The sequence below is a fragment of the Siphateles boraxobius genome, unplaced genomic scaffold (assembly GCF_051911475.1).
Source record: "Siphateles boraxobius isolate OS27281-9 unplaced genomic scaffold, OSU_SipBor_1 1, whole genome shotgun sequence".
NCBI classification, from domain to species: domain Eukaryota; kingdom Metazoa; phylum Chordata; class Actinopteri; order Cypriniformes; family Leuciscidae; genus Siphateles; species Siphateles boraxobius.
This window is the reverse complement of record NW_027508699.1, coordinates 24,015,391-24,026,194: the sequence shown is the minus strand read 5'-3', so window position 1 is coordinate 24,026,194 and position 10,804 is coordinate 24,015,391. Positions and strand designations below refer to the sequence as shown.

The window sequence follows — 10,804 nt, the reverse complement described above, 5'->3', positions numbered from 1 at the left end:
ACTCAAAGTCTCTGATATAAATGATTATTTTAGATACGTTTATAAGCTATTTGGAATGCTGTCTTCTTACAGCTAAAGTGAAAGATATCCTCTGCTGTCATATTAAAATAATAAATGAGCAGTTTGGTATTTAACACTATTTTATAGGTTATATACAATTTGGCCATAGAAGTTAGGATAGCCCCTTCCGCGACCTCTTTAAGTCACTTTTAAAAAAGCACTTGTTTTCCTTGGCCTATAAATAAGGTTGGTTAGTTTTACCATTTCTCCTTTGAATATGATGCTGTTTTTGCTTTTTATCCAAGTCTGATAGTGCCATTTCTGTTTTATTATTGATGAGTCTGTTTTTGTTTTTGTTTTTGACATTTCTGTTTTTTTACTTAGCCTATTATTTTAAGTCCGACAAATTTTCTGCTACTCCGGTTTAAGGTTGTTCTTAGCTTTGCTGTACTTATCTGTGCTGTTATGCATGGTATTATTGACTTAATTTTGTACTTCTGTAAAGCACTTTGGTCAGTATTGGTCAGATATTTTTTTTAAATTGCTATATACAGTATATAACATAATGCTTGTGTAAAAAAAGCCAGACGTTTGACGCCTCGAAATGTTTTTTATTTTTTTATTTAACTAAACTAATTTAATTAAACTAAATATGACCTATAGTTAATACATGATAACCATAAACACACCCGTTAACTTACTGTAATAATTCACCTTTCATTTTAGAAGTCATTTTGGCATTTTTCCTATTTGATCATTTGAACCAACCCCCTCAGGATCACTCGTGGGCTATTCCAGTCCGTGATGTAATGATATGTCGACGGGACTTTCCCATTACACTAATCTATTGAGGGGTGCTGTTGTTGTGCTTTAGCGTGGCAGACGGTGTTTATGTGTTCTGCCTTTTTTTTTTACCTGAATAGGTACGTCTACTTTTCTTAATTTACGGCACGAGTGTCTCCAATCTCCAATATTTTTATTTGTTGAATGTGTCATTATAGTTTTATAATTTATATTGCACACGGCACAGACTAAATACAAAAAAGCCAGCTCCGTTGCTAGTTAGCTTATTAGTAATTATGTGTTATGCTGTTTTCTGTCAACATTTCAAGCTTTGTTGTTGGCCATTGGTGCTCTTACAAAGTCATTAAATGTGGACGAACGAACTGAAGTATGAAAATAAACATAACGTAACCTTTAAAGAATTTAACGTTATGCTACGTTTTTGACAATTTACGTTACTTATAGCCAGTAAGTTAGGCTGATCAGCTAATATTAACGTAACTTAGTTAGCTAAACAAACGCATAACCACAGTCTTGTATATGCCTAAACAATAAATCCTTCGTCTTAAAAATAAGTTGTTTTAAATATCGTTGCTGAATTATTTTTAGTCATTCTTCTTTTTGAATAGCTCCTGTACTCGTATAATCTGTGTTAAATGTTTTTGACTAACAAGCTAAATATCTTTTTTTTTTTATTTCAGTTTTAATAGCACAGAACTGTCAAAATGTCTAGCAAAAGGGCTAAGGGAAAAAACACCAAAAAGCGCCCCCAGCGGGCCACATCAAATGTGTTTGCCATGTTCGACCAATCACAGATCCAGGAATTCAAAGAAGCCTTCAACATGATCGATCAGAACCGTGATGGCTTCATTGATAAAGAGGATCTGCATGATATGTTGGCCTCATTAGGTAAGGACAAAGTCGTGCTATTTTCTAAAAGCAAAAAGGTTTAACCTTCCACCCTTAACTCTTAATTGCCCCGTTTCCATTCCAATGGACATCACTTTACCCTCACTCTTTTCACTTTAATGCTATTTGGTGCCACCTAAAAATACTGCTATATGGGATTTCAGTAATAATTATCTGTAATTCACTGGATGCTACTATCCAGATAAGTTATTGTCACGTGTGGGTATCTGCAGGTTGAAATGGGTGTGGGAAAAGGTCTTTATCATTGGTCGTGAAAGCTGTCTGTCTGGGTGTGGGGTAGGGTTAGGGGTTCATTTCTGTTGTAGCAATTCACCTTTCTGCATGCCCATTACTCCCACCCGCAACTATCCCTGGCTCATTACTGTTGCAATGGACACTAAAATATGAGCATTAACTGATGGTTCATATTTTTCTGGTCATATCTCTACATATGGTCATATTTTTCATAGTGTTCTGAAACGGTTTACACTAAGTCATAATAAAATACAAATATCTCTTTATCATTATCTATTGTTTTTAAACACAAACACAGAAAAAATCCAAGCAGCATGTACATTGACTACGTTTACATGCAGTTCAAAACCGGGATATTAGCAATAACCCGGTCACACATGGCCATGTAAACACCGGCAAAAACCCGAATATGCTCATATCCCGGATTTTAAAAACCGGGATATGATACCTGGGGTACCCCTTTTCTAATCCGAATTTTTGGTCATGTAAACGCGTAGCGGCATATCCCCATAATGATTTGTGTTCTGCGCATGTTCTATTCGCAAGGAATAGTATACCGCAAGCAGTATACCGGAAGTAAACATGGCGAGACGCAACACAGCATACATTTGGAGCGAGGTCAGTACCAGCACCAAAGCGCAAACAAAGGCGATCGCTATCTGCCCCGAACTATTCATTATCCGCGTGCTGCTGCTGTTGTTGTTGTTGTCTTTGGATACAGGAAGAAGACTCGGAAATGACGCATATTGCGTCTTAAGGTTGTCCGTACGTCCAGCGTGCGTCGCCGTTTACATCTGGATATTGCAATTCCATGTATACAGGATTAACTCTCTCTGCTCACACATGTAAACGGGTTATTCGTAATGTTTCAGAAACCCGAATAGTGACCTTAACCCGACCATAACCCGAAAATTGGCTGCATGTAAAGTAGTCACTGAAAGAGAGAGAGAAAAAAATGTAATTAAAACAACAAAACAATGACTTAATAAATAACAAAATATAGTATAACATAAATGAATGTAAACATAGGGGGTTAATCATTATATTGCAAGTCATTTAGAGAGTTTAAGGGTATTCTGTTTTCAGCTGCTTAAAGGATTAGTTCACCTCAAAGTGAACATTTCCTGATAATTTACTCACCCCAATGCCATCTTTCTTTCTTCAGTGGAAAAGAAATTATTTTTTTTGCCATGTGACGCCAGTGAACACGTCATAAGAGAAGAGCTGTTTTTGCAAAGGGGATAGGGAGTTATTTTGATTAAAGATTATGAGGGTACATTCATTTTTTGTAATTATAATGATGTCCATGGAAAATAATTTGGTCACACTTTATTTTAGGGTCCAATTCTCACTATTATCTAACTATTAACTATGACTTTTGCCTCTATAAACTCCTAATTACTGCTTATTAATAATTTGTAAGATAGTTGAGGAATTAGGTAGGATTAAGGGATGTTGAATATGGTCATGCAGAATAAGGCATTAATATGTGCTTAGAAGTACTAATAAACACCCAATATCCTAGTAATATGCAAGGTAATAAGCAACGAGTTAATAGTGAGAATTGAGCTCTAAACTAAAGTGTTTCCAAACTTAATAAACAATGCAATATTTATTTTGATTTCATTGTAATTGAATAAATAACAAATTCAAATCATTTTTAAGTGCCACAAAACTTAAAATCTACATTTAATCCAATACAAACTGGTTTTGACTGACAAGTTATTTCATTGGCAGGTAAGAACCCCACAGATGAATACCTCGAGGCGATGATGAATGAAGCGCCTGGTCCCATTAACTTCACCATGTTCCTCACAATGTTTGGAGAGAAACTTAATGGAACAGACCCTGAGGATGTCATCAAAAATGCCTTTGCTTGTTTTGATGAGGAGGGGACAGGTAAGTAAGGGAAGTAAGTAAGGGATTCACCAAAATAAATAGAACATATTCTGTTTTTGGTATACATTTATTAAATTATTTTCAGCATTGATAACCAATTTGCCTAATTTGTTCTAGGTTTTATTCAGGAGGACTACCTGAGGGAGCTCTTGACCACAGTGGGAGACAGGTTCACAGATGAAGAAGTAGATGAGCTGTTTAGAGAGGCCCCTATTGACAAGAAAGGAAACTTTAACTATGTGGAATTCACACGCATCCTGAAGCACGGCGCTAAAGACAAGGATGATTAGAATGAGGCCGATCACTACTGAAACTAATGGAAACTACACTGTAATGCTACACACGTTTAATTGTCTCCTTTTCCCCACATTCATCCCCACATGGGCTAGTGCAAAGGGATTTTATTCATCAGCAAGGTGAGATCATTTGACTGAACTGGACCTTCTCTTAAATAGTCTATGTAGACTGGTACATAACTATGAATTACATGAAGACATGTAATCTGTGGTAAACCTCAAAGTGAATGAATGCTGTTCTGCTAAGTAAATGTTGAGAAATAAATTCTGGAATTATTCAATGTAGCCTGGAGTTGCTGTATATTTACACTTTGTAATAAACAATTTAAAGTAAGATAAGTCATCAAGTTTTCTTTACAGAACGGGGAATGTTTTACAAACAAAAGACAGTTTGCAGTTTATCCCAACATTTATTTACGAATAAAAAACAAAATTTTTGAATTCTGTTAAAAACAAGGTATTTTCATTAATATTTTTCTCCTGAGACCCAGGGATAGACATTTTTCCTCTGTAGAGGACATTATATTATAGTTATTTTTTTTGAGACCATAAATGTCACAGTTTTAAATCTAGATGTCCTGTAAAGAGAAATACCAAATGTTGTTTCCTGTTTTCACCATGACAACTCCCTCTCCTTGGTCTTTAAAAATAACTGACTGACTGAATGGTCAAATTTAGCACTCTTATGTAAATATGATGTATTCATATTTTGCAATTATCATTTAAATCTAATTTTCAAATTGTTTGTCAGAAATAAACATCTCAGGAAAATGTTTTGCGGTTTCAAATCTGAAATTTACTTTCCTTTACAAAACCAATGTCCATTGAGGACAACAGGACTTACAGCATGTTTATCAGGCATTTTGGGATACACAACAAGTGAATAGGAAAATATATATCAATATTCCTATGAAATATGAGATCATTGTTGCCTCAAGAACACATTAATATTCAAATTAGATACAATATTTAGATGTATTGATTGGGACTACCTATTAATAGCCATTTTACACACATATTGCATTAAAGGGCATTAAGCGATGTCGGGTGACGTCGCTTCTTGTTGACGTTCAAAGTATTGTCAAACAAAACGTAGGCTAGCTAGACCCTCCCTCCTCCTCATCCGCGCATTAACCCCCCAAACCCCACCCCCAAATCCTTCTTGTCGGTTATTGGCTGGAACAGTTTATGTTTCGTGGTGCGGGTTAGCCCAGTTTGTTTTTGTTGCCTGGGGTATCTGCAGAGACCGCGTTTGTTTACAGTGTGTTCAGGGGACAGGCAAAATGTTTTGGCTTAAAAAACGCGCTTAAAGCACCTTTAAGTAAAATGGTATATCAAATCATTGTTTTATATTTAATAACAGTTGAGAATCTTTTATAAAGTTTGGTTAAAAAAAGCCTAAAACCTAAAAATTAATTGGTACTTGGAAAAAAAACCATTTGTTTTTGCCTATACATTTCTTATCATGCCATTTTATTTTCTTAATAACCAAGCCCTGGTGTCCTTTACAGAGGTCTTTTTTTTCTAACAACAACAAAAAAGTCAATTTGTTTCATATGCACAAATAATGTAATAACATAAATAAAAAAATGCACAGAAAAAATGCTGATTCATTGAAGCCAATATTTAGGATTGTACAGAATAAGATAAACTGTCAACAATGGTTACTAAGACAACACGAAATCGGTTTTCAAATGTTTAATTTCTCTCAATAACTTCACAACAACATCAGAGACAGAAATCGATGGAGACAACAACTAGTGGTTTGGAGCACCCTGAGATTTAATCATGATAAAAACAAAATGAGGACTATCGAGCTACAATCCTTTGCTTTCAAAAAACAATTTCACATTTTTATATCCAAATATTTTACTGTACAATGCTGATTTATTTAATTAATTAGATCATTTAATTGGGTCCTTTAAAAAGACATTTTTCCAGCACCATTATTTTTTTTTTCTTTGACCAAAACTAGATTGTGAATCCAACATCTGTCAAACTTAGGCTAGGTAACAAAGTTAAACGAGAGAACGTTCCAGATGGTCAAAACTCTTCAGTCCCACCCATAGCCAGAAGTATTTCCAACACTTAGCATGAAAAATATAAACTCATAAGTAATCAAATACCGCCCGTTTTCCATATGACAGGTGCATGTGTAGGTCATGGGGTGTAGGAACTGCAGGACCACCTTCAGCGCCAAAGCTCTCAGTGAGGTTCTTCAGTTGCTCACAGAGCAGCACCAGTAACTACTGATGTCAGGAGTCTTCATTCACGATCACTCTGCTAAGGCTAAGTTTTTTGTCTGAATCTTGGCCAAGTGGTCTGATATTCCAGCTTCAATTTTGTCACACTGAGCTAGGAACCCCTAAGCACAAGGAAAATAAAGAGAACAGTATTTATTAAAGATCTGAAATCAAATAATGTTTAAGGGTATGTTAAAGTCTTCAGTGTTTAATTAAAACTTAATATCAATAAGGCATAATTCTACCTGAACAGTTTTCACAAGTCCCTTTTTCTTCATCCTGCAGTCATTAAAACTCTCAGGCAAGTTCTGTAAATAATGTTGGAGTTTATCAATACCAAAGAGCACAAATAAAGTTTCTTTACTGAACAACAGTATTTAAATACATTTAATATACTGTAGCTTTATTTTATCTCTAAAATAATCAATTTGTAATGAAACTAAAGTGGCAGCAGATCTTCCTTCCTTTTCTTCTTTGAGCAACTTTAAGAAACAAAAAAACAATTACCAGTGCATCTATTTCCTCTAGGATCTTCATGAACTGCTCAGAGGCTATTTTCACTCTGTGGTCCAGTTTGTTAAGAGCCTCAGCTTGCAACTCCTTTGCAAGAAAACCCTGAAAATCATTACATTATGAGTTCAATTATAAGAATGACCATATTGCCAAGCCTCGAACAGCAGGTACAGTGTTCAAGAATAAAAATAAATGTTGTCCTAAATGACATTCTATACACTGTGCACTGTGTACTCAACTGTCTAATGTATGAATTTCATAAGGCTATTTTGTCATCCAACATCAGAATCTGTTAGCCCCTCATCGGTATGTAATTAAAGCTACGATAGTTGAGTGCGTCCAACATTCCACACTTTTTCAATTAAAGGGCCCCTATTATGGATTTTTGAAAATGACCTTTCATGTAGTGTGTAACAGCTCTAAGTGAATGAAAACATCCTGCAAAGTTTTAAATCTGAAAGTGCACCGTATATAAATTTATTGTCTTTCAAAAGTAAGAGTCGACTCTGAGTCAATGAAATTAATCGTTTTTCAAATTTGTCATAAGCTGTTTCGTTGTGATGTCAAGACGAAACGATAGCATATTGCCCGCCCACACACAGAGACCAGGGAAACTTGAAACCCCCTCTAACCTGCAGCTGATTCCTGTGGATGCTGGATAGCATCATGTCGAGAAGATGCTGTGCTCTACAATGTGAAGGTAAAGCCAGTTTTTTTCACTGCCCAAGGATGAGCATGTGAAGAATCAGTGGTTAAAATTCATCTTTACCACAAAACCACAGCAGTATGATCCTAAACTTTTGCTGTGTTCCCTTTATTTTACTGACGACTGCTTTTCAAATCTCGGAGTTCAATGCAGGATTAGCAAACCGCTTACTCTTGAACAGTGGGGGTTTCTTTAAGACTGCAAGGGATGCTCGGCTTCACCTACAATTTCAAAAAATTAATGGTCAAACATGTACTATTGTGTTAACATTTTATTGACTAAAAATTCGTTGGAACACTCATCTCGAAGACGAGTTCGTTCAGAATCAGCTACATATAGTAGGTCGGCTGACTCGGTTTCCTTCTCACATATTCCCGGAGCGTCATGGTGCATCTCCCTGTTGAAGCCCAGTGTCCATTGACTTCAATGGGGCTGCTTTGAACAGTTTTTTCAGTGCTTCGAAACTAAACGTCATTGGATAAATGCTGTGATTATGTCCCGTCCACGGACGCTCGACGTCTCTGGGGTGAATGGAGGAGTGGGAGGGGCTGGACTCCGGGCTTCTGCGTGATGATTGGAGGGTCTGTCGAAAGACTGCATCTCCTTTTGATTGACAGCGATTTTGTACTATAAAAAGTCGCTGACGCTGAAGCTATTCGGGCTCAGTCTCATCGCGGATTTTGCAAGTGTAGTCGAAAGACAAACTGCTGCAACCTATTTCTTGGTATTTGCTTGGCGAAATTGCTAGCCAATTTTCATCATACATTCGACACAATTATACACCACATTCCTTGTTTCAGTTTAATCTAATTTAATCTAATTTCCTCCGTCGAGTTTAATATCTTTTTTTTTGGATCGTTTGTTCATTCATTCATTCATTCATACAGTAGGCTAGACTAGCTAGGCTATAAATAAATGGACAATTTTAATGATGTAGGCCGAAAATGAGCTTCCTCTCTTTGAAAGACCAGCAGTCACGACTGCTCTGGAAAGATGGTGTTCAAAATACTTAGTTTTGAGTTTTATATTGTGTAGGTCTCCTGCTAACTGGTTAACTCACATTATTACTGTCTTACTGAAATACTTCTGCTAATCAGCTGTGGACCACTATTACCTAAAACTGAAAGATTAAGCATGAAGAAAGATTTGAAGTTATTAAGCATGAAGTAAGATTTACCAACGTTTATGTTACATCAGTCATGCACGCTAGAGCTCGGCTAATGTATACATTGCATACATGCACTGTTATTGATACAGTTTCCACGTGTTCACCGCAATATATTAGAAAAATACATGGTAAATCATTATTACAAGTAAAATAATCGGTTTGTTGATGGACATGCACTTGTTAATGCTGATGCTGAGGAATTTCAGTTGCAACATCTCATAATTTACATCAAACTAAGCAGTGCATCACTGAGAAACGTCCTGCTCGAGTCGTCCTTGTGATGGAGGATCAGGTTGAATAACTAGTTCTTTCAATGTTTTATCATCGCGCCCGCATTGATATGGTAAAATCGAAGTCATTGTTCATTACTGTGTTTAGTTTACAGTGTAGGAAGCCTCAGGACATGCAGAGCTGACGTTGTTATGGCAATGGGCGTTTTTGTTTTCGACGTGCGCACTGTACGCGGTTAACCAATCACAACAGACTGAGCTGTCTGGCCAATCAGAAAAGAGTAGCTCGTGGAAAATAGGGATTTAGAGAGATTGGTTCATCTGACGAGTCGTTTGAGAATCATTGAAAATGTGGTGATGTGCAAATGTATATTATGAGAAAATTAAACAGTTTTTTTTCCCTTTGGTGCATGTACACCCTTTGTAGGAGACTCCAAAACAACATTAGGAAATTTTAAAATAGCGTAATAGGGGCACTTTAATTCAGTGCATCATCCAGATTATTTGAAGCACACTTTTTCTGAATTTTCAGGATGAACGCACTACTCACACTATTTGTAATATAAAAATGCATAGAATAGTGCCATAAATACGTGAAATGGGATGCACCAAAAGACTTATTTTTTAAAAACATGTCACACATACGTTCTTCAGTCCTGTGAGTTCACCATCCACCTTCTCGAGCTTCTTGGCGGTTTGTTCCACTGACTTTTCAATGTCTTTGAGCTTTTTAAGGTCAGCTTCCTCCTCAGGACTGTTCTGTAAAAATAAAGCAGCTTGTCAGACTCAGAAATAATTACAGATATATCTTTATGAATGAATGAATGAACAACACATCACACATCTTACCCTCTTTCCAATCATCATCATTTTGCAACCTTGCTTTACTCCAAAGCCGGACAGAGGCTCATCCATCTCCTTCAACGATTTCCCTACAGTCAGAACAACATAATTCCAGTGATCCAGGTTACTCTTGCAAAAGCAATACACTGTTACTGTTGCAATGGCAGACTAATGAAGCTTCTATTTAAAACACTGCATTGTTCTGTTGAGCTCACAAACTTCAACTCATGACAGTTACTGTAGTTAATACGCAAAACACAGACCATTTACAGTTGAGAAAGTAAACACAGGAAGCCGAGAAACAGATGTGCCTAAGCCTAAAGCATAGTATATGCTATATTACCTTTAAATATGACTTTCTGGGATGGTGCTGGTACTCCTGTGGCTTCTGTCAGCGCCTCACACAAATCCTTCAACAGTGGTTCATGTCCATCTTGTGCTGTTAAAGTGATGCTGTGTTTGGTCGTGCCTGAGACAGAAGATCACAGGTTTAATACTCAAAATGATCGAGAGAGCTAACCTTAATCAGATTGCAATTGACTTGAAAGCCCAAGATATAAATTCATAGCCTCGATAAATCACTAATTTTTAAATAAGCGTATAATATTTAGAGTGATGTTCGGATCATTTACAGGTTACGTTAGCTAGCTTTAACAGCTAGTGTAAAGCTAACCTCAATAAAATTGCGATTACATTTATTTGCGATATATCTTCATGTTTTGAAATATGAAAAGTGGTCAGTTATCTTTACCATAAGCAACTGTCACTGTCAAGGTGTTCTCCGCCATATCGGCACACTGTTATCTAAACGCTTCACAACTTTAGAATGTGTACATTATGCAACCGGAAGTGACGCAAGTATTGCGTCACGCCCCTTAGAAAACGGGGACGTACTTGATATTTGTGTTGTTGTTTTTTTTACAAAAATAAATTTTGGAATGTAAAAAAAGCTATGCATT

General features: G+C 36.4%; 2 protein-coding genes across 3 annotated transcripts; one reads left to right on the top strand and one right to left on the bottom strand.

The window, feature by feature from the left end:
• Positions 1-796: 796 nt before the first annotated feature.
• myl12.2 (myosin, light chain 12, genome duplicate 2) lies at positions 797-4,917 on the top strand. Of its 2 annotated transcripts, none has more exons than XM_077229766.1 (4): positions 797-923; positions 1,485-1,692; positions 3,685-3,846; positions 3,964-4,917. In XM_077229766.1, the coding sequence occupies exons 2-4, from the start codon at positions 1,509-1,511 to the stop codon at positions 4,134-4,136; spliced, it is 519 nt and encodes a 172-aa protein (XP_077085881.1). In that variant the 5' UTR covers positions 797-923; positions 1,485-1,508; the 3' UTR covers positions 4,137-4,917. The 2 variants fall into 2 exon arrangements, with proteins under 2 accessions (XP_077085881.1, XP_077085873.1); XM_077229758.1 differs by having other exon boundaries at positions 850-927.
• A 663-nt stretch (positions 4,918-5,580) lies between these two features.
• Positions 5,581-10,718, bottom strand: bag1 (BCL2 associated athanogene 1). The gene is made up of 7 exons (XM_077229751.1): positions 10,597-10,718; positions 10,189-10,314; positions 9,852-9,934; positions 9,648-9,761; positions 6,893-7,000; positions 6,631-6,693; positions 5,581-6,507 (listed from the first exon to the last, which is right to left on the bottom strand). Exons 1-7 carry the CDS (start codon positions 10,631-10,633, stop codon positions 6,418-6,420), a joined length of 621 nt encoding a protein of 206 aa, XP_077085866.1. The 5' UTR covers positions 10,634-10,718; the 3' UTR covers positions 5,581-6,417.
• Positions 10,719-10,804: the final 86 nt, after the last annotated feature.

Coding starts and splice junctions, on each gene's coding strand:
- myl12.2 (XM_077229766.1), top strand. CDS start 1,509: ATGTCTAGCAAAAGGGCTAAGGGAAAAAACACCAAAAAGCGCCCCCAG. Junction 1,693..3,684: donor TGATATGTTGGCCTCATTAG/GTAAGGACAAAG, acceptor TTTCATTGGCAG/GTAAGAACCCCACAGATGAA. Junction 3,847..3,963: donor TTTTGATGAGGAGGGGACAG/GTAAGTAAGGGA, acceptor AATTTGTTCTAG/GTTTTATTCAGGAGGACTAC.
- bag1 (XM_077229751.1), bottom strand. CDS start 10,633: ATGGCGGAGAACACCTTGACAGTGACAGTTGCTTATG. Junction 10,315..10,596: donor GACAGTGACAGTTGCTTATG/GTAAAGATAACT, acceptor CTTCTGTCTCAG/GCACGACCAAACACAGCATC. Junction 9,935..10,188: donor CCAGAAAGTCATATTTAAAG/GTAATATAGCAT, acceptor TTCTGACTGTAG/GGAAATCGTTGAAGGAGATG.